Genomic DNA, 23,330 nt, shown 5'->3' with positions numbered 1-23,330 from the left:
TGGTATCTTGGGTTCTTATTAGCAAAGGCCATATATACCAGATTTGCAGAAGGCCTAGAGCCATGCGGATACATCTCCATGGTGCTTTATATACCAGAGAAAGATCCAACTCCAAATTTGCCGCTGAATTTCTATCTTTTGATACTTAAAAAAAAAAAAAAAAAAATAGGGCCCACTGCAGAGCTCCCCCAGGGCAGCCTCTGGGAATGAGGATGGGAGGGGCTGAGAAAGCTCAGGATGCTGGAGGGAACCCTCCTCCAAGGCAGGTGCATTGTGAAGGGCACGGACCTGGGGCACAAGGGCGGTCGAGGCAGGGAATCCCTACTGTCTGGGACCAGAGGATCAGCCCCAACTGCTTCCTCCGCCCCAGACCCCAGCACTGCTGCCTTTGCCAGAGGGGCAGCCAGGCAGGTTTGCCCTTGACCCGAGGCCCCAGGAGTGGGCTCGGGGAGGCCGCGTCCTGGAAGTGCAGAGATCTCCTTTCTCTGCCTGGACTGCAGTGGCCGGGAAAGTAGGCTGCCTCGGGAGAGTTGAGGAATTTCCTGTCCTGCACCGACGGAGGCTTGAGAACAAAATATTTTTGCCTGTCTAGATTCCCCCCGATTCGTGCTCCTCTGTTGCCGCAGCCAGTGCCCTGTTTCAGAGGTCCGTGTAGACGGGCATTCCTACGTGCTATGGGAGCATCAGAAACCGCTTCGAGCCCCTGGCGGCCCCTCCGGGGCCCCTCCCCTCTCTCAGGTGTTCGCCCCCCAGGTTTCCTGGCCTGCACCCTATGGGGCGCAGCCCGTGGGGACGAAAGGCCTATCTGCGGCCTGGGCGCCCCCTCGCACGCAGCAGCTCCCGGTCCTCCGCCGGCCACAGGAAACGCAGGGCCGGGGCCGGGCCTCCCGGTCACTGCTGCTCCCCGAAGCTCAACTGCCTCATCTGTGTTTAGGGTCCCAACAGTATAATCTCAGGACTCCGGGGGTTTCAAAGAGCTAACGTGTGAACATACTCGGTAGGACCCCTCGGCACCAACCAGATCTGCGGTGTGAAGCTGACACAGGCACTGATTCCCACCTACCCACCTGGGCTTCATAATTTTGGGGTTTTCAGCTCCAAGGGAACAGAGATGGGGCCCTCACCCAAGGATCGCAGACGGGGTTTTTTGTGTTTTTTTTTTTTTTTTTTTTTTTTACATGACCCGTGGCAAATATTGTTAGGAATACAAATGTATTGCTTCAAACTCTCCTGAGATACAGGTAAAATGATTTGAGAACAACCTGGCTGCACCCCGTCCGGGAGACAGATGAGTGGGCGCCCGGCCTGGGAGACATTGCGTCTCATGGCACCGCCGCCCCAGACCTGCTCTGTCTTCCCCAGGCCTCAGCCTGCAAGGAGGGCAAAGGGAAGTGACTGGGAGTAAGCGTGCAGAATGAACTTGGCCTCAGACCTACAGCCGGTGGTCACATGGGACCAGCGTGACTGAATCCAGGCTAGTGAATGGCTGAGTCATCCCTAGCACTCAAACACCGCAAATCCTTCACAGGGTGAGACACCGACCAACCCTCCCTACACACACTCGGCACCAGGATTATTACAGAGCCAGTAAGGATCTCAGTTTGGGGGCAAGTAGTTTTCCGTAAGAGGCCTGAGAACAGCAGCCCTAACTAGAATCCTGAAGCCGCAGTCCCAATCCCACGACTCCAGGCTCCTGACGGAGAGGCCAGGGCGCGCTCGGGCGAGTGGCCTGTGCAAGCTCACAGGGCCAGGCCCAGGCAGACCTAGAGCTCATACCCAGGCCTTGTGACAGAAAAGCCAGGATGGTCTGGAGGCCGTCTCCTCCACGGGAACCAGGCGTCTCCAGGGGCAAACTCTCCACAAGGACAGATGTCTTATCTGCTGACCCACATCCTAGGCCCTAGCTAGGAGAGAAAAGCTAAGGCAGAGCAAGGCCAAGCCAGGTAAAAAGGGCAAGACGTGTGTACTTCATTTAATTTCAAAGCCGAACACATTACTCTGTGTCACCTGTCGCTTACGCACTATGGCATCAGTTGATGCTCACTCTTGTGCAGGCTTAGATGAAATCAGAAGACAGATGGAGACTGGTGCTCTGAACTCAGAGATCTGGCTGTGGGATCTGAAGCAAGCTCCCCAACCCACAGTTATCACCAATTCTTGATGATACAGTGTTGATAAGAGTAACAGACACATCATCAGTACAACGCATGATGAATACTGCAGGGTTTTTAGATGATTAAAAGCAGCAACATATGTAAAGCAGCTAGAACAGTCTCTGGCACATAAAAAGTATTAAAATACATGGATTTTTTTTTTTTTTTTTTTGCCTTTCCTAAACCAGCTGACTTTTTTTTTTTTTTTTCGGTTGGGCACACTCCATGTGACCATAACGACAATGAGAACAGTCCTTCGTTCCCACTGAATCAGACAGTTCTGGAAGCTGAGAAGACATCGTCACAACACCACCTTGCAGAGTCCAGCACTTCAGGATTCTGAAGGATGTTCGCAGCCTGTTCAGCGTTATCCTTGACATCCCCAGAGGTGGGGCAGATTGTGTCCCCACTAATGTCGGAGAGAGCTGAGGCTCAGAGAAGGGAGCTGGCCCGTGCCAAGATCCCGGGGCTGATGCAGCCACCAGGGGCCTGGTCTGGACGCTCTCCCCCGCCGTCCTGAGAACAAAGGCCAGTCACCTAGATTCCACGGGGAGGTCTCTGTCATCGTTTGCACCAATGCCCAGGTTCCCCAGTGATCCTAGAGAGGGTCTCCTGGCACAGTCTCCGTCTGAAGCTGGTGGAGGGGGGCTAAGGTCTCAGGCGAGAGGCCCCCAGGAGCACAGGGAACCTGAGCCTTCTTCATCTGGGGAGGGCGAGCACTGGCCGGGGCACACAGACGGAGATGGCATGGGAGGGGACCCAGAGATGCTTCCCGGCTCAGAAGGAGCCAGATTAAACAGATTCCAGGTTTTCTCCGCAGGTGTGCTTCCTGCTGCTCTGCTGAGACCAAACCCAGAGAGGGGCTCCCTGCCCTCTGGAATCCAGGAAGGGCCCAGATGCACTGGCCTCAAATTAAAGATTGAACGTGAACTCACCTGTGGCGCTGGTACCTGGTCACCTGGCCAGTGACTCCGTGGTCACTCACAGACTCACTCTGTCATTTATCTGAGTAGCTAGCTACTGGGTGCTCTATTCCATTTCGAGAGAAAAGGAATAGATCAAGCCTGTCCTCCGTGGAAAGACAAGAACTGAGATCAAGAATACTTAGAGGCAAAAAAAAAAAAAATACTTAGAGGCAGTCTGTCGATGACAGGAATGATGCCATATGCATTAGAGCTGGGACAGGACTGAGAAGGGAGCGGAGCGGGAGAGAGGACGGGCAGAGAAGGGATGGATGGGGGGGAAAGGGAAAGACCCTACTGACCCTCCAGCGTTTTCCTCTGTGGCCACTTTTGCTGTTTTGACTCATCGGGAGCTGTTTTTGAAGACTCCTGTTGTGACCTTCCACATTGACTTCTTGCTTCAGTGGAGCAGAAGGAGCACATGGAGAACCCGTCAGGGTCCCCGAGGCCCAGAGCAGGGAGGTGTGCAGGCCATGGCGGCTGCAGGCCTGGCGACTGGACGGGGTGTAGTGGGCGGCCGCCTTACCTCGGAGCGAGGGATTTCTCCACCTGTGAAGTGGAGCTAATTCACAAGTAGCAAGTGGCCTTGTTACGGGAATTAATAAATAAGATGAGCCAGCTTTCCTGACCACTTAGTGTTTTTCTATCAAAACGACGTTCCAGGGATCCCTGGGTGGCGCAGCGGTTTGGCGCCTGCCTTTGGCCCAGGGCGCGATCCTGGAGACCTGGGATCGAATCCCACGTCAGGCTCCTGGTGCATGAAGCCTGCTTCTCCCTCTGCCTGTGCCTCTGCCTCTCTCTCTCTCTGTGTGTGACTATCATAAATTAAAAAAAAAAAAAAGACGTTCCACATTAAAAACACTTTTATATTTTTGGAAAGCTCTTATCCAGAGAAAGAGTTAAATACCCACACAACAGGTGCACTTTTATCATTAATTCGTATACAGTAACCTGCATAGGCCCAGGCTGCTCCTCAAACCTGGGGACACGAATGACACCTTAATTGAAATTAAGAAGCGTCTGCAGCCCAATGGTGGCTGTGATCTAAGTCCTCCTTCAACACTACAATGATCCTCTTGTTCTTCCCTTTGGGTCCTTCCCCTCCAAGGGTTTAGCGGGAAAAACAATTCTAGTTTCTCCCTAGGAGCATTTTCTCCACCCGTCTCCTTTTATGAGCCAACCTGATGCTCCCTGAAGGCTGGTGTTTACGGAGCCGAACTTGCATTAAATACACATGTTTACGCTTTTGAGTAGTTTGCCTTGAAAAGGGCCCTCTGCAGGCTCCCAGCTCATTCCAAAGTTATTTCAGATTAAAAAAAAAAAAAAAAGTGGGAAAGTGCTTGAACAAATGACAGACATATAAACAGAGACAGGGTGTTGGTGGGAAACACTCTACCATCTAAAGAGCCCCCCAAGACTCCCCCACAGAAGGGCCCCCGCCTATTGCTGTCATGGCCGTTTACTAAGTCCCACTCTCAGAGCCTCAGGCCCTGTCCATGAGCAGCTTGCCTGCATCCCTAGATTCACAGGTGGTCACCAAATGAAAATGGATTGTGCAATGGCTCTCCCCTCCTTCCTAACACCCCATCTCCTAACGTCTCCCATGCACAGACACACAGACCTCTTGCAGATGCATAATTGGAGAGGAAAGAACTGCTGAGCTATTTTGCTTAGTCATTACAACACAAAATACCATCCCAACAGCAAATCTGATTCATTCCAAACCCTGTTATAATATGGGAATTCAGTAAATCACCAACTGAAGGAGCTCTGGAAGCACAGTCCTCCCTCCTTTCTTTATTTGGTGCTCAAAATCCAGCACGTTCCAGGACGGGTCACAGACTAGCCTCCTTTCCCTAAATGCCATGACTGCTGACTCTAGAGGACTTGTCAAAGGAAGCTCTACCTTCACCCAGCCCCTTCCTATTTGTGGGGTTTTTATGCAAGGTGTAAATCCCTAGGGAGGTATTTGACTTCTCTTCCAACAGAAGTCTGTCTCCTCACCATATAAACCTACTTGGTGATTCAGCAAAACTTCCACTTGTGTGTCACAAAAAGAGCCTTGCTCTGTTGGCTTTTCTTCCCCCCACTGGCTTCTCTAGAACCTAAGAAGCAAATGGGACTAGAACCGTACAAGGAGGAGAATGAAAGGAGACAATGGCGTATGACATTCCCCAAAAGATCTCTGGCCAGTAATGGTAGGGTTGCTGGATGGGACACAGGAATCATTGCAACCACCGCCTTCTGACCTGACTCAGAAGTTAACAATCAATCTCTCTAGGTGAAGGTAGAGCATCCAAACCATCCAGTGCCCCCTCTTGGTGAGTGCCTGGAAACCACGCTCTCCACCACATGGTCATAGCACAGATCACATTTTTGCTCGTAGGGACACAAGGCTGTAATTCTGGATGGCACTCTTGACCAAGGACTCCGAGCAAGTAAATGCCAGATATGGCAAATAGCGGGCTGGAGAAGTAGACAGTTCTACATCTCCAGTTGTCCAACTGGTAAAATGAGGCTCCAGTTCTGATACGGACGCCTACGTGCAAACATATACACTCAGAAGACTTTCTGTGACATGAAGGACCCGCATGGTGCGCAATCCCGTTCCTGTTGTATCCAAACTATACAAAACTAGAATATTGGTTACAGAATAATTTAACATTTATTTGCTTGCCTTAGAATTTAAGTGACTTTTGGACAGATGTTGTGGGTGGACTAAGGGTCTTAAAAGATAAAGAAGATGTGGTCTATGTGCACAATGGAATATTCCTCAGCCATTAGAAACGACAAATACCCACCATTTGCTTTGACGTGGAGGGACCTGGAGGGTATTATGCTGAGTGAAATGAGTCAATCGGAGAAGGACAAACATTATATGGTCTCATTCATTTGGGGAATATAAAAAATAGTGAAAGGGAATAAAGGGGAAAGGAGAAAAAATGAGTGGGAAATATCAGAGAGGGAGACAGAACATGAGAGACTCCTAACTCTGGGAAATGGACTAGGGGTGGTGGAAGGGGAGGTGGGTGGGAGGTGGGGGTGACTGGGTGACGGGCACTGAGGGGGGCACTTGATGGGATGAGCACTGGGTGTTAAGCTATATGTTGGCAAATTGAACTCCAATAAAAAATAATTAAAAAAAAAAAAAAAAGACAAACGGGATCCCTGGGTGGCTCAGCGGTTTAGCGCCTGCCTTTGGCCCAGGGCGTGATCCTGGAGTCCCGGGATCGAGTCCCACGTCAGGCTCCCGGCATGGAGCCTGCTTCTCCCTCCTCCTATGTCTCTGCCTCTCTCTCTCTCTCTCTCTCTCTCTCTCTCTCTCTCATAAATAAATAAATAAAAATCTTAAAAAAAGAAAAAAAGACAAACAAAAAAATTAAAACCGATGCTGATCCTTCTTCAATCGATTTCTCTCCAGCTAACATAAGCATTAGAAATGTTTGTTTTTAGTAATTGGAAGCTTATCGAGGGTAGAGTCCGTACTTGATACCACTGGACAGGTTATACAACATCCAAAGTCCCCGAGCATCACTTGGGAGAGAGGTGGCGGTGGCAGCTGTCAGGGCTCCTCGCTGCCCCACCAAGCGCCTGTCACTAACCTGAGAGTGACCGGGCCTCTCCCGACGCTCGCACGTCCAGCCACGGCTGACTTCCCTGGCGCCTGGTGTTTCCATTAGAGGTTCTTCATCAAAACAAATACTCTATAAATATGCTTATTAAGGTTCTTTTATTTTTTATTTTTTTTACTCTATGAACCAGTTCTTTAAAAAAAAAAAAAATTTTACCAACATTTTATGTCCTTAGGTGCTTTTACGAGACCCAGTAAGCCTTCAGTTACATAAATACCCACTAAGTCAAAATGGGCACAGTTAGCAAGATAGTAAATCCAGTCACTTAAGAATTTTAGCCTTGACAAAGACACTCCAGGGGGAGATAAATTAAAATATTCTAGCCTGAGGAAGTCTCCCCCTCCCCCACCCCAATGACTCAGTCCAAATACACGGAAATATTTACTCTCCCTCAGATCTTCCTGGGCTCTGCAGGAATTTGGATTGATCATCCTTTGGTCTTCATCTTGGGTGGGGTTGGTGGGGGAAGAATTTCCATTGCTTGGTGGTTAACTATGGGGGATTTTCTTTTTCCCCCTGGGGCAGCGGGAGGACAGAAGGGGTATTTGTTGAGGGACTCTTGAAAGCTAGCTGGATTTCTTGCACACTCCCGCAGGGTAAGTCAGGAGGTGGAGGGATGCTCTGCTGCACTTCTGGGGAGGTCGCATCCCTGCGTGGGCTTTCCTACCTTCACTGGACACATGCTCACGTGTGTTCTACACGCAATAATGAATAAGGCATAGTCCCTGCCTGCAGGGAGCTTACAGTCTGGCAGGGAAGCCAATTAAATAAGCAATTAGAGTAAAATCTCACAGTTAGGATAAAGTGTGTGCTCCTTAGCCCTAGAGGCCCCGCATGAGGGGCCCCTGCCTCTCCCTCTGAACTCATTCTCTACCACTGGCCACCACACGCCTTGCTCCAGCCACACTGGTTATCTCGCTGCCCCTGGTATAGGCCGAACTTGCTCCCAGTTTTAGGGCTTTTGCACTTGCTGGATGGCCCTCCTGGAGCACCCTCTCCAGCCCACGGAAGTGTCTGCTCAAAACAGCTCCTCTCCCTGCAGCCTGCCTTCCCCAGCCAGTGTCGTCACCCATCATCCAGAAGGATCCCTTCCACCCTTCTCAGCCAGTCTTTGATCAAAGGAGGTGCTGATCGCTGCACGTCTCCCCATCAGAACGCACACGCCACGAAGGCCCAGCTTGTCCGCCCTGCTCACCGCAGCCTCCCGGGAACCAGGATGGGCACAGAGCGGGGGCTCAGGGCGCGTTTGCTGACAAGTCAGCACAACGGTAAGGGGGGGTTCAGCCAGTAAGAGAGCTCACTCTGGGGTTAGCAGGAGGGCCTCCTAAAGGACATCTGTTGGGAAGAGAGGCAGATTTGGGAGGAAGGGGCTGCAGAGCAGAGGAGGCAGAGAGAGCTGGGGCAAGTGGCGCGAAGTCACGTCCGAGGGTTGGCCCCGCGATTTCTGGATGATGGCAAAAGCTTGGCGGGAGGCTAAAGGAGCGAGAAAGAAAGAGCCCACGCCCCGTGTTTGCCAGGCTCCTCTGCTGAGCCCGCCCACACAGCCGTCCTGGGAACCGCCCCTCCCGGGCACCCACCTGCACCCACCTGCGCACCCAGACCCCAGGGTCTGACCCCAGGGTGGCCAGGGCCTGTAGAAGGGCGCTCTTGGGCTCTCCTGTCCGCCAGACACCTCCCTCCCTCTCACGTTCTGGGGTTCTCTCCCCTTACTAACAACCACCGAACGGGCACACAGAGGGACAGACAACCGCCCAGCCACCGTGGCAAAGTTGGTCCTTTGGTAAAACCACTTAGAGTTGGCATTTTGGATCATTTTACCTTGCTTAAAGGTGGGGGGTGGTGGGGTCTTTTGGACAATCATCGTAGCAGCGCACGCTGAGGATGTCCGCTGTGTTCATTAATTCAATCCTCAGTACCAGGGTCTGTGACTATCAGTGTCCCCACGGCCCAGAAGAGGAATGTGCGGCCTGGAGGGTCAAAGGGCACCCCGGTTGCCAGGGCAGCTGGTGGTGCAGCGGGGTTCACCCCCGGCCAGTCCGCTCCACAGCTCAGATGGGACTGCGGCCGGGGCCACACTGAGGGTTAAAAGAAAGGCCAGGCTTGGGCAGAACCACGCGGGGCACAGGAGGCACAAATGCCTCTCCTGCAGTCCCTGCTACCCCTCAGCTCCCCCAAGAGACCTAGAGCCCCAGGAGCTGCCAATAAAGTCAGAAAAACTCCACAGCTGAGAATGGTGCGGGACGTGGACATGAGCTGCCCAAGCGCCCTGGGGCAGGGAGCCAGGGAGTCGCCGTGCCAGGCTCAGCCTGCCTCACTCCTGTGCAGACAGCCCAGCCCTGTGCCCCGAGCGCGTGGCCGAGCCTCTCAGCCTGTTTCACCATTTATGGTATCTGAGCCTCTGTTTGGCCTTCACAGGCCAGCAAATCCCCACACCAGGAGGGAGTTCTCACTCATGCAGGGCTGTTCTCAGGGCAAACCCAAAAGGCTGCAGCAGCGTTCTTGCTGGGAACCTGTTTCTGCTTTAAAACACGCTTGGATGGGCAGGCCCCCAGGCCCCACTCCCCACACAGACCTGGGGACCAGGAGGACGGCCCCAAAGACTCCTTGATCCTTCATCTGGGGACCCTCGCCTCCAGAGCGACTATTAGCTCAGCTGAGTGTCTTTAATCCAATGTAAACCCAGGCAAGTGGGGGCAGGCACTGGATTAGTGGGGCCACTAGGCTGAAGCTAGCAGGGAGAGTCTTGGGCAACAGACCCATCGCATGTCAGTCTGGCCTTCTTGCCTGTTACTAGGCTTTGCAGTAGGCCACGTGGATGTCCAGGGAGATGAGGGCTACTCCCCGGGCCCAAAAACATGAAGCTCAGATCTGTTCTTGTCTCATGACCGCAGTTTCCCGAGCCTCTCAATGGGCCATGAAACCAGAATTCCAGCTGACAAATTCCCGAGAGGCCAGAGTCAGGCTCCCACCTGGGTGTGAATGACCTTCTTGGAAGGAAGCAGAAGCCAGTTCCCAGGTGAGGACTCCATGCCAGGGCACTTCAGAGAAACTGGGGAGGCCAGGGAGTGTGCCCCTTCTTGGCAGACAGCCTCATAGAGCCAGCAAGCCCCTAATCCTTAAGGGGTGACACTGCCGGCCGACAGGGCCCAGGCTCTCCCTCTGGGCCAGAGGCTGCACACTCTGGGAAAGGCTCGGAGTCATCGGGATCTGGGTCTGAAAGACCAATCTGACCTACCAGCTTGTGTGCTTAGGCAAGGTACAGAAGCTTTCTGAGACTTCCAGACCCTTCTGTGTAAAAGCTAGGGACAGCACGGCCCTCCCCAGGGCTGCTGAGGTCTAAATGAGAAAGTATTTAACGCAGTAACCAGCACATGATTTTCTCCTTGCCTTTTTCAGTGAAACCATGTCCTGCGGCCTCCCAGAAGGCTGCTCACGTGGTAGGGAGACTCTCCCCACGGGCCCTGAACCCTGGGGGACAACAGAGCGAAGAGACATGGTCTCCTGCTGGGAAAACGGAGCACAGCACACCCGGTCTGAGCACCCGGGCCCCAGACACACACTGGAGCTGGGGCCCAGGCCCTGGGGTGAGGATGGGGAGGCCGGCTTACCTGAACACCTCGGCCCCAGGAAGCATTCCCTGCGTATTGTCACCATGCCCACCGAGACCACAGCCCAGACAGCCCTGTCTTGAGTGCTGTGGCTCCCCTGGAACTCCCTGGGGCCAAGGGCTTGGCGCAGATCAATGGATGAGCATGATAATCAGATTACTGGACACCAGGCTGCTGATGTATGAAAACAAGCCTCGGCAGGTGGGGAGGTGCAGGGTCAGAAGGAAAAGGGGAACGACCTGGGACCCTCTCAAAGCCTCAATGCCAGCACTCTGTTGGCCAGCAGCCCCTAGCACAGGAGGTGGCATTTGTGAGACCCCCTAAGTCCTAGGGGGTATGGGGGTACTCCTCCCAGAGCATCTTTCAGTGTGCGAGGTCTTCTTCCTACCACACTGGGAGCTTCTTGAGCCAAGGGAACCCTTGCCTCTCACCCCTGCATCTTCCCTCTGCCCTGATGGAGTGAGGCGGTGGGGAACTGGCCTTTGCATATTCACTGCGGACCTCTAGAGGCCATTTCCTCCACCTGCCTGCCTTCAGATGCAGTGCTCTTTCTCCAGAGCAGATGTCTGCAGCAAAGGTGCTTCTAAAGAGGTGCCCAGAGGCTCCTACCATGGACGGTGACCCGGGCGCTGCAGGACACCTGGCCCAAGGTGTTCTTGGCCAGACAGGTGTAAATGCCATCATCTTCCGGCAGGGCATCCTGGATGTGGAGCTCGGCCACGCCAGCCTCGCAGGAGGAGTGAGCGTACTGGATGGGCTGCTCTGTGGAGGAAAGCAGAGGAAGGGGTCAGGCCAGGGGACTCCCAAGGGCGGGGATGTGATCCCTGTCCTCAGTGGGGCTGCTGCTGTCATGTCCCCATGCTCACTCAGATCCACAGGGGGCTGACGACGTGTCAGGCCCCCTCTCTAGCCAGCGGGTCAGACGCTTGCAGGTGGAGAAGGAAGCAGGGGCTAGGGAGGGAGATGAAGGAGAGGCAGTAGTCTCCTTGGGGTGCAGGAGCAAGGCTGGGGCTCAAAGGACCGTGGGGAGAGATTCTGGAGGCATTCAGAATGCAGGAGGGAAAGGGACATAGTTCTGTGCATTTTGTTTAAAGAAACAGTCCCGACGTTCACATCCTGGACTTCACAGAATTCTGAGCCTGGAAAGAATCTTACAGGGTCATCTGGCCCACAGCCCAGCCGCAGGCATAACAGGCCTCACCCAGACAACATGAGGCTCCTGGCTCCTTTTAGACATCTCCAGAAATAATGATTCCATTTCCCACTGCAGATATTCATCAGAAAGCAAGTGTGTGACCTCAACCTGACGCTGCAATTAGGTGCATTTCGGTGCATTTTAGGGTTCATGGAAAAGATAAATATGGGAATCTAAAAAGGACTTTCGTCTTTTCTTCCCAGAGCCCCTGCCACAGGAGGCCCTTTATTCAGGTCACATAAAGTCCTGCAAGAAGACAGAAGTGCATGCTATGAACCTCAGTGGTTTCCTTAATGCTATATGTTCCTGGGACTTTATCATTGCAGGATGTGAGCTTTCATTTCCAGGGGGAGAAAAAAAAATCTCATTATTGAAGATTCTGGCCTCAGAACAGGAATGTGTCCACTCACCATATAGGAAGCAACTGTCAGTTTCTTCCCTTGTCGGGCCCCAGGGTCCTGGTTTGCACTTCATAAAAGTGGGGGTGGGTGGTGGGGGGAGGGAGAAAGTACAGAAAGAAGTCCTCTCCCTGCAGGGCAATGTTTTCTTCTGCACATAGCAACACGTCGTGTCTCCATGACGGTCTGCAGAGACTGCCAAGCGAGCATGCCATAGGGCGGGCGAGACCAGATACTGCGAGACCAGATACTGCGCGGCCTACTGCACTTCATAAAGGTGGGGCTGGGAGCTGGGAAAGGCAGGGGCCTGGATCCTGCTACCTGCTCTTCACCTTAAAACCTCTCTTCCCTGAGGATACCAGTACGTTCCACAACTGCCATCAAAGTACCCCTGTGGTCAAAACGTGCCAACAAAGTGTTGGAGACCTATTTGGTTACTGGAGCATGACTCATTTGGGCCCTACGCACATGGGATGGAATGGTGGCCCCAGAAGGTGTTGGCTCAGGGCACTCAGAATTGGGAGACACGCAACTGTCGGGGCCCCAAGACTGGTTAAGACCAGAGTTAGCAACCCAGGGAACTTGAGCACGATTGCCCTCTGGTGGTAACGGTGTGGAAATGCCAAGACTGGCCAAGAACAAGAAGGTGGGGTTGCTTTTCCCAGTCCTAGGGGGGACCTGGGGCGGGGGGAGGGGGTGTGTGTGCAAACCAGGAGTCGGCAAATACTGCTCACGGGCCAAATCTGACCTGCAGCCTGTTTTTGTACAGCCTGAAAGCTAAGAATAGTTCTTACAGATTTTAAATCGTTGAAAAAAGTTAAACTATTTCATGATCTGTGAAGATTGTATGAAATTCACATTTCAGCGTCCATAAATAAAGTTTTATTGCAACACTGCCATACTCATTCATCTGCAGAGTGTCCCCGGCTACTTTTTTGCTGCCACAAGAGCAGAGCTGAGTAATTGTGACAGAGACTGGATGGGCAGTAAAGCTGAAAATATTTACTATCTGGCCCTCACAGAAAATATCTCTTAACCCCTGGTCTGGACTCTGAGCCAGACGGATGTGGAACTCTCTTGCTCAGATCCATTGCCAGTCTTTAACCTCCATGTTCTGTTCCAGCTGCAAGAAGGCTGGGTCTCTGCAGTCACCCCAGGATCCAACAGCAGCTCTGTCTATAGTGAGGGGTGGAGGGAAGGGTGACCTCAATTTTCATTTATTTGCCCAAGAAGATGACACCTAGAAAGACTAAATGGCACCTTCTCTCATTCTTTTTTAAAGATTTCGCTTATGTATTTATTCATGAGAGACATAGAGAGAGAGAGAGGCAGAGACACAGAGGGGGTGGGGGGAAAGAGACACAGGCAGAGGGAGAAGCAGGCCCCATGCAGGGAGCCCGACGTGGGACTCGATCCCGGGTCTCCAGGGTCATGCCCTGGGCTGAAGGCGGCGCTAAACCACTGAGCCACCCGGCTGTCCAGCACCTTCTCTCATTGACCAGAGATAATTTCTAGCAGAGCCTAAGCAAACTCTACCAAACAGGAAGGTCTACAAGTAACACATCAATAGTGTAGAAACAGCTGGGGGCTATTTGATGCATACGTGGCAGGTGCCACTGTCCCTTAAGGAGGCTACTCTGTCAGCCCTGAGAGCTGGCTGAGGTCCGAAACCTGTTCCAGCCCATCCTCCTCACCCATAAAGAAACTGATGCCCAGAGAGGTGAAGAGGGGTGTCCAAGGTCACCAGGCCACTAGATGGCAGAGAAGGATAAGTGCCCTGGTCTCCTGACTGGCAACTCGGCCTTCGTCTTCCCTGTGATCTGCAAAGCAGGGCTTCCCAAAGCAGACCCTGCTCAATTCCATTAATTTTGTGGACCGTTCTCAGTTCGAAAATTTTGGAATTGAAAAGTCTTTTAAAATTTTATTTATTTATTCATGAGAGACACAGAGAGAGGCAGAGACACAGGTAGAGGGAGAAGCAGGCTCCATGCAGGGAGCCCGATGTGGGACTCGATCCCAGGTCTCCAGGATCAGGCCCTGGGCCGAAGGCAGGCGCTAAACCGCTGGGCCCCCGGGGCTGCCCTGAAAGCCTTTTTTAAAAAGAGAAGCGTGAGGGATGCCTGGGCAGCTCAGCGGTTGAGTGTCTCTGCCTTCAGCCCAGGGTGTGACCCTGAGGTCCCGGGATCGAGTCCCACATTGGGCTCCCTGCAGGGAGCCTGCTTCTCCATCTGCCTGTGTCTCTGTGTCTCTCATGAATAAATAAATAAAATCTTAAAAAAAAAAAACAGAAGAGTGATAACATAGGATAACTAATTTATCCAAAAAAAAATTAATTTATCCAATAAGTAAAAAAAAAAAAAAAAGTTGGCATGTCTCTATAGGACTATAATATTAAAAAGAATTACTGGTCTACGAATCCCAAAGCCAACTGCCATTAAATAAAAGGTGATGTTCCATGAGTAACTTCTAGTATGGGTCACTAATTTGTTAATTTGTTCGTTTATTGAGGGCCTACTATGAGCCTGGCCACATAGATGAGCCAAATTGCTTGTGCGGCCATGTACCAGGCACATTAGCTGTTTTATATTGAGGATCTAAGTTAATTTACAACTGCCACCTGGAAGGCAGTGGCCGTTATTCACATGTGGCAGGAGCTCAAGGCTGAGGGAGGAATAGAAGGCCCCGCATCCCCAGCCAGGCAACGGCGACTCCAAGGTCCCGTGATCTCCCTGTACCTGGTATGGCTCTGAGTGATAAATGGGACAAGCCAAGTGAGCACGCAGGCAGCCAGGGGCTGCAACAGGGGGAACTCACCATTAAGCAGCCAAGTGATTTGGGGCACCGGGGTCCCCTGCACTGAGCACTGCAGCACAAAGTCCTGGCCCTCAATGACAGCGCAGTCCTTCAGGACGCTGGAGAACGAGGGAGCCACCTCCATCACGGCCAGCCCTGCAAGGGCAAAGAACAAACAGGCCAAGTCAGACCACAGCTGACATGTTCCGGTGATGGACCAGTCACCCCGAGCCTCGCGGGCAGGTGCCTCTCTGCCACAGGTGTGGAGACCTGCAGCGTGAGGCATAGAAACCAGCCGGGGCTGAGTCACAGCCACAAAGCAGCCCAGGCCTGGCAGTGCCCGGGGACACGGGCCTGCCCCCTCTCCTCCAGGACTCAGGCACCTCCTAACCTGGCTTCCTTTTGCTGTCCTGGGGCATCCCAGCTCACCTAGTTCCGCTTTACTTTCCAGGGTCCCTCCTCCTCTAACACATCCTATTGTACCTGTGCAATCCTGAGAATATCTTTGCCGGCCCCCTGGTGAGGACAATTCAATTTTAAATTTTCATTTTTTTTTTTTTCCAATTCTAGGACTGGATCAAATGACAGACTCCCATCTGTCCTACTTTTTCTAACCTAGGCCAATGGTTCAGGACTGCCGGGGGCCTTGGACTCTGCATGACTCAGTTGCCTCATGAATCTGAGGCATATTCTAGTTGAGAACTGCTGAGATGAACTTTCCAGAAGCCCTCTACATTGGTGGACTGGGGAGCATTTGTAGTTTAGGAGTCTTAACCAAGAGCAATAGGGACAGATCATCTCTTCTACAAGCAGAACATGCTACAGAGAGGTCGAGGCGGGTGACAGTCGAGAAGGGGTAACAGGTTTGGTGAGTAGAAGGGGCCTCACCAGTGCCTTTCAGGAGGAGCAGTTGGGGTGGGGGGGAAGCCACATTAGACTGCAGGAGTTTAAGGACAAAAACTGGTACCTGGGGGCTTACTATGTCCCAGATGTGACCATGACAGTGCCATGAGATTGCTTTCTTTAGCTCATTTTACAGACCCAGTTAGTAATTTCTCACAGTCAAGCCCAATGGTGGAGGCGGGCTTTATGACCGGCTCTCTGACTCTCCATCTACCCTTCCTCCTCCACGCCAGGACGCCCCTCCGGGGAGAGTAGGCTGCGGGAGACCAGCTACAGTCCAAATGATGGTGCATCTGATTGGGACTGGCACTGAGGGAAGGGATGGAGAGACTAGATCAAGAGGTGTGGGAAGGCACCTCATTCCTCTTCCCAGCCAGCAACAACTTTCCTCATGGGGCCATGCCTTTGGGAGCCATTGAAAAAATATGGACTTCCGTGTCAAACCAACATGGGTTGGAAATGTGCTATCTTCTTCAAGGCATGTGACCTTGGGCAAGTTCTTAAACTTCACCACAGCTCAGTATTCTCATCTGGAAAATGGGTGTGACTAAAGTTATCTCCTAAGACGGTTGGTATAACTAAACGGAACAATAGAGATAAAGGATTTAGCACAAGGCCCAGGACACTGAGCAGGCTTTTGTGGAGAATTAGCTGTTACCATCCAATGGAAGCTGTGCGTCGAGACTAGACCTGTGGCGAGTTTGGGGGTGAAAGACAGCAGAGAGGTAAAGTGGAAGCTTAAGGGGCCACTGAGCAGAAGGAAGATTGTCTTTCCTTTCTCCCCAGAGTATGCTTGGAGGGAGAAGAGAGAGGCCTCTGGACAAGGCGGGGGTGGGGAACAGATTGAAGAAATGGTGGGAGAGTGAATCATTAAGTGGGATCTTTGTGGAGAGGGGAAGATCCCCTGCAGAGAGAAGTGGTGGTAAGAGAGACAGTTTTGTGCAGTAACAGGAAAAAAGAGAGAAAGAGGGTGTTGCAGGAGAAGCTGAGAGAACGTGCCTCAGGTGGTCCGCATCTCTGTGAAGTCCTCTGGAAAGGTTTTAGAACAGTCGGTATCTCCAAGGGGAGAGGGAGCCCACATGGGCTTTTGCAAATGGCAGAGGAAGGGCTTCTGAAAATCCGCTCCTCCATGCAAGCAACAAGAACACTGGCAAAAAAACAGTCAAAATCCACTTTTTGGGGGGACTTTGGAAATTAACCAACGGCCTACCACATTCTGAAGAGCATTCATTCAAAGACAGAGAGCTGACCGTTGGTGAGAAGAGCCAGCTTTGCGGCATGCTTCATTCCCACCCCGTGTGCCCCAGCGCTGTGGGAGCTTTGAAGATCACATTCTCTTTTCCCCTCAACTTGCTGTAAGTACAGTCTCGATGCACCACTTCCAATTAATAATAATAGCTACCGCTCCAACAAAAGCCTGTTGGTTTTCAACCTCTGGTGGACATGATGCCGCGTGTCCATCCCCTGCACGGAGCCTGGGATGAGGAGGCTCGAGCTCCTGGACTTGTGAACTCAACGGGAACTCCTACCGCCAAATGGAATGGATAGAATTTCTTACAAAGAAATTCATGAACGTAGTAAAAATCCCAATTTAGAAAGAAATCAACAGCATGCATGCAGCGGGAAACAAGCCTAGCCCCTACCTCTTCCCCAAAATCCCCGGTCTCCCTTGCTCGAGGCAACTTGCGGACCCTTCCAGAAATGTTTTATGCACACATAAGCATCTGTTTGCACATATCTACATCGATTCTTTTCCTTTTATGCAAATAGCATATGAAACACGCAGCTCTGCACTTGGCTCTCCTCCCTTCCTAGTGTATCTTGGACATGTTTCACCATCAGAGTCGACAGGTCAGCCGTATTTGTTTTACTGGCTGCATGGAATCCTACTTTCTTGGGAAACATTTATTATGGCAAATTTCAAACACACACGCTAGTAAAGAGAGCAATATAGTAGATGATCATATACTTGTTTCTCAAACTTAATCATTGTCATCTCTTGGCTGATCTCATTTCATTAATACCTCCACCAGCTCCCACTACACATGGATTATTTCTGAAGCAAATATATCATTTCACCAGTAGGTAAGTCAATTTATATCTCTAAAATACACAGACTTCAAAAAAAAAATAACCATAAGACCACCATCATGTCTTAAAAACAGCACTAATTCCTTTATATCAAATATCTTGCGAATGCTCAAATTTTCCTGGTGTCCTCTTTAAAAAAAATTTTTAAATGTCTCAAAGTCACACAAAGTCCATGGATTGCGATTATTGATGTCTCTTACATATCTTTTCATCTAAGTTTCCTATAGGTTGTCCCTCCGTTCCTCTTTCTCTTACAACTTATTTGTTGAAAAAAAAAATAGGCAAAGGTTATTCGTCCCATAGAACTTCTAACAGCCTGAAATTTGTTGACTCTATCCCTGTGGTTCAATATGTTCCTCAATGGGTCAAGGGTCCCTGAATAGCATTTAAAAGAAGGAGGAAACTTTATAGAGAAATAGACGGGTACAAGGATATTTATCGCAATTTTGTTACAATAGTGAAAAAAATGGGAAAAACCTAAATACTTGACAGTAAGAACAAGTGTAATCAGCTATGCTATTTCATGAAATATTATATGGCCATTAAAACTATGTTTTTGAATAAGATTAAGTAATATAGAAAGAAACAGTATGGAAAGATGCTTACGTAACATGAGCAAATAAATTAGACTAGAAAGCAGTATACAAACAGCACAATGCCGATTTTGTTTTAAAAACATTAAAATATCATTTATTTCTGAGTCATAAGACTATATTGTGTTTAAATCCCCCACAATGAACATGCCCAAGTTTTATAAACAGATATTACAATAAACATAAAAGATGCGGGATCCCACATCATCTCATATGACTCTAAATGCACATATTTAGTGAATGTTTGGTTCTCTGTGGTTACAAAACTGAGTCATGGCACTCCCTTGGATAGCTGAAGAACCCAGAAAAGGGAGCTCTCAGCAGGGCTGGGCGTGGGGGTGGTGGGCATACTTATTCTGAGGTGACTCTGATGGGAACTCTTGATGAGGAGTCACCTGTCCTGGAGCAATGACTTTGGCGTTGGCATGTGGGTGGGGATGATGCTTCTGTCGGGTTGGACACCCAGCATGGGGATGGTAGGAGGGGACAGTCCTGCAGTGTAGGAAGCGCCCCACGGATGCCCGCCCCGCCCCCCAACAGAGAACCCAGGATGACTGGAGGAGCGTACTCACGTTTCACCAGGAGGGTCCAACCACAGGACACCTGGCCTCGGACATTGGAGGCCGTGCAACTGTAGCTCCCACTGTCCTTGGCCCGCACTCTCAGCAAGCAGAGGTAGTGGCATCCACCTTCTTCATAAACCTCAACCATGCCTTCTCGTCTCTTCACGGGGGCACCTTCCAGGAACCAGGTCACTTCAGGCTTTGGGGTCCCTGAAACTACAGGGCCAGGTGAAGGACATGAGGCTCCCAGAGAGTACACTGTGCTTGTGGGGGTAGGGGGGGGCGCTGGACCTGAGGGAGAAACTTGGTCTGGTATGAGCTGAGCTGGCTCTCCTACCCCTCACCCTACACTATGGATGAGTACACATCTCAAGATGGAGGCAGGTCCTCGGGAGGAGGGACATAGAGCGACGAGCCAGGTCTGCAGATCAGCCAAAGCCAGGAGAAGGGACCAAAGAGAAGGAGCCCCTGTGGCTTGTTTTTATTGATGGTGATGGTGATGATGGTGGTAAGAATTAGGACACAGGACTGATACCATATCCAACAATGAACAACGGGCCACTGTTGGGTGTTTCTCCAGAACAAGACATGTTACTAGACCGAGTGCTTCCTATATAAGGTGGCTGCTGGGGTGGGGTGGGTTCTAGTCTAAGGGGCAGGGTGGATACACTGTGCCCACGGAGGCAGTGGCCACCCAGGGGCTACATTGGTGGGGTGGGGCGGAGTGGGACAGTGACCCTTAGCTCTACTCACCCTCACATCTGAACTTGACTGTTTCATCTTCACTGACCTCCTGGCTTTGGGGCTTGCTCTCAAATTTGGGGAATGTGGAATCCCTCTGGCTCTCCATGGGGATTTTTCTGGTAGCAACCTTGTTCACAACCTCCTGGCTTCCCAGGCCAGACTGCCGGGCAGGGAAGGTGGCTGTGGGGGGAGCAGCTGGCCTCTCCCTCTCTTCTCCAGGAGACCAGAGGGCACTTGAGACCGGCGCTCTTGGCTCTGGCTGGACTTTTGCCGCCTGCAGGGTAATGGTGCTGGAAGTCTTCTGTAGGACGGGGCTCCTCAGGGCTTTCCTGGGTGGGTCCCCAGGCGGCTCCAGCTTGGACTCCCTCAGGGGCTGAGGTTGGCTACTTGTGGCCCAGGTTGGGGAGCCACCGATCTGGGTGCTGGAGCAGGGCCACCTTTCCGCTGCAGACTCCAGGTGGTCTAGTTTCGGCCCCTGCGTGGTTCCATTGGTCACCTCCTTCCTGATATCTGAATTGGCCACCTTTGTTAATGACCTGTTTGGTGGTGATTGGGGGGCAATGGGGAAGGAGAAGGAGGAACGGAATGATCATTTGGTTACTCACAAGCATTACTCATCACAAGCACAGACTCCAGGCATCAGCAAAGCCCACAGATGAAGACCGAGTGTGAGCAGAAGCCTCTCTCTGCAGCCCTCTCAGCTTCCCAAGACAGAGGGCAAGCAGCCATGCCCGATGCTTCCTCGCCCCTCCTCCCAATCCAGAGCCTGTTCTATCTGCACTTACCCAATCTGCCCTTTTCCTCCCCGCCGCCACCCCGAGGGCCACCCTAGTTCCCACCACGCCACTGCCTCCCCCGTGTCCCTGCTGGCCCTCTCTGATCCACGGTCTACGTGGCAAGCACAGCTGATTGCCCCTGCCCTGAGGACAAAATCGAGCTTCTCAACGTGGCCCACAGGATGCCCTGTGTGAGCTGGTTCCTGCTGCCTCTTGGGCCTTGCAAGATCACCTCCGATGCCCACCAGGCTGCAGGGTCCCCCAGTGCCCACCTCTCTCTCCTCTCCCCATTTTCACACGTGCTACCACCCTGCTGGGGACACTGTCCCTGAGCTTTTCTTTACCTGCCTAATAGTACCCTACAGGCATGAGCTCAAACCTCAGGGGTCCAGGGAGCGTTTCTCTGATGCTCTAACCTATATCAGTGCCGCTCGTTACTCTGCCTCAGGCGCTCCGCAGCCTGCAACTTTGACTTTGTGCAGCTCAGTTAAAGCCCTTTCCCTCCACCAGATGTCTGCTCACCCCAGGACCCAGGGTCTAGGACCAGGACTCATGCGCGGGAAAGGAAGCTCTGGAGGCAGATGTGCCACATGGGTGAGTGGGCATCCTTCCCCAGGATGGCTAACTGGTGCTGGCCAGACACCGAGAAAGGTGACAGCACGGTGTCCTCGAGAGTCTCACTCTGGTGGCCAGCCTCTACGGGACCCGTGGGGCACACCGCAACACGAGGGCAACACAAAGCACAACCATGCCCCCCAACGGTCAGTTCGCCCTCCTATACGACGACTTGGAAATTCAGGGCATTTCTCCATTGCAACCTCTCTTTTCTTGCAGGGCATCTCAAGATGGAAACAATGATTACAAAGCCTAGACGTACCTACTGGTATTGTCCAAACCTGGAAAAAGGGAGAAGGGTAGACTGTTAGCCGACTGTTTTATGTACCAGGAGGAGAAAGTGATAAGACAACATGTTTTTTTATTTCTTTCGGAGTGTTCACCTCCCGGGTTTCCACTTTGCCCCTCGTCTGTGCTCCTCCCTCCCTCAGTCCCTCAGCTTCCCTGGGCCTGAACTGCCGGGTTTAATGTGATGAGCTCATCTGAGCCCAGCTCTGAGACCCCGTGAAGGCCTCCACTGCTGCCCTGGGCCTCCTCTGGTGGCCTCGGCAACGGTACCCTGCACCATGGGACCTGTCCCGCTCACCAGCCACAGAAGGAAACCAATCAAGGGACAAACAAAAATAAACATCTGAAAATTTCAAACCCGAACAGTGTAACTAACGTACGTGTGGCCCTCAAAAATGAACCTCCCCAAATAATTGGCTTTGACAAATATCTGCTTTAAAAACATCCAGGGAAAGTGTAATTTTATTCAGTTCTTCAAAGAAAAAAAAATACAGTATACATTTTTTCCTGCCAAATGGTTTTTTAAAAAATTTATCATGGACAACTTCAAAGTATGCACTAGTGGATAGAACAAACTCTGAAAGCCATCACTCAGATTGAGGAAATAGCAACATTTCACCTTTTTTATCCTTTTTTGTTTTGGTTTTCAGAGGAGCTTTTTCTGGGGCCATTTAAAAACATGTCCCAGGGACGCCTGGGTGGCTCAGTGGTTGAGCGTCTGCCTTCAGCTCAGGGCGTGATCCCGGAGTGCCTGGATCGAGTCCTGCATCGGGCTCCCTGTGTGGGGCCTGCTTCTCCCTCTGCCTGTGTGTCTGCCTCTCTGTGTGTGTGTCTTTCATGAATAAATAAATAACATCTTTAAAAAAATAATAAAATATGTTCCAGGCAACTTATCATTCTATACTTAAGTTTTGAGAAGGGAGCAGTTCTTTAATTCAATGTGAGGGCAAGTGAGGGAAGTAGCTAAATCACTCTTCTCAATGCCTGATGGGTCCTGATCCCACAGTGAGCTATGAAGTCTAATTCTTCCGTCAAGACCAGGGCTTTGGATGGTGTAGAAGGGAATAGAGAAAGCAGCATATGCTGTACGTAGTACAACTCAGGATTGTTTCATGAAACTTGTTTCACTTAGATATGTTCATATACATCTATAGATGACCTGCATTACAACGTAGAGTAAGTTTCTTTCTGGGGGTTATGAAAAACGCTCGTGCCAACAATGGCAAAGAGAGAGAGAGAGCAAGGAAGAATAGTTTCTTTTTTTTTTTTTTACACATTTATTTTTAAAAAAGATTTATTTATTTATTCATGAAAGACACAGAGTGAGGCAGAGACAGGCAGAGGGAGAAGCAGGCTCCATGCAGGGAGCCCGATGCGGGACTTGATCCCGGGACCCCGGGATGATGCCCTGAGCTGAAGGCAGATGCTCAACTGCTGAGCCACCCAGGTGTCCCAAGGAAGCACAGTTTCTGACACAGGAAGGGAATGTGGAAGAGAAAAATCATAAAAGAAAAGAGGGTAAGAAAAGGGGAGGGGCGTGATGTCAACCCCCTTCCCTGCCCACACTCCCCACTTCCGCAGGCCAACCTTGGCGGAATCAAGGGAATGTAAAGAGGAGACAGATTCAAAGGGAAGCCCTGACAGGGGCTGATGCCTACAGGCGAGAAGGAGGCGAGGGTCAAAGAGGAGCTGAAAGGCCCAGCCTGGGCAAGGAGGAGAAGCAGAATCCTGGGGTAGAAGGAGTTAAGGTGAGGGAACGCCTGATGTAAAGGACAGAGTGAATGATAAGTTAAATCTTTGGCAGGTTAAATTTGGGGTGATGGCAAGGTGTTAGCAGTGCCCACTCTTCCAGGGACAGTTAGAAGTACAGAAAGGAGTCTGAGTGAGAGGAAAAGGCTGAAGACACAGGTGTGGGGCACAGCGCAGGGACACGAGTTCAAGATCCTGCCCCTGGAGGAGCGCCCGGGGATGTGGGTGGGTCAGTGTAACACTGATCCGTAATGAACAGCAGCTCTT

The 23,330-nt window shown here is 51.4% G+C and overlaps 1 protein-coding gene and 1 long non-coding RNA gene across 4 annotated transcripts in view; one reads left to right on the top strand and one right to left on the bottom strand.

Moving 5' to 3' along the window:
* Positions 1 to 23,330, bottom strand: part of MYLK (myosin light chain kinase) — a 203,415-nt gene that overhangs the window by 93,460 nt on the left and 86,625 nt on the right. For all 3 annotated transcript variants that reach the window (XM_077884311.1, XM_077884310.1, XM_077884309.1), the window contains 5 exons: positions 21,289 to 21,307; positions 19,645 to 20,171; positions 18,901 to 19,107; positions 14,763 to 14,897; positions 10,965 to 11,117 (listed from right to left, as the gene is read on the bottom strand). In XM_077884311.1, coding sequence (XP_077740437.1) covers positions 10,965 to 11,117; positions 14,763 to 14,897; positions 18,901 to 19,107; positions 19,645 to 20,171; positions 21,289 to 21,307 — 1,041 coding nt within the window. The remainder of the gene's footprint in view (positions 1 to 10,964; positions 11,118 to 14,762; positions 14,898 to 18,900; positions 19,108 to 19,644; positions 20,172 to 21,288; positions 21,308 to 23,330) is intronic.
* Positions 1,163 to 3,312, top strand: LOC144305268 (uncharacterized). The gene is made up of 2 exons (XR_013372325.1): positions 1,163 to 2,541; positions 2,974 to 3,312. It is a non-coding gene; the product is annotated as an uncharacterized LOC144305268 (long non-coding RNA).

Source organism: Canis aureus, chromosome 35 (genome assembly GCF_053574225.1).
Source record: "Canis aureus isolate CA01 chromosome 35, VMU_Caureus_v.1.0, whole genome shotgun sequence".
Classification (NCBI taxonomy): domain Eukaryota; kingdom Metazoa; phylum Chordata; class Mammalia; order Carnivora; family Canidae; genus Canis; species Canis aureus.
The sequence above is the reverse complement of the archived record's forward strand: the minus strand, read 5'-3'. Positions and strand labels throughout refer to the sequence as shown.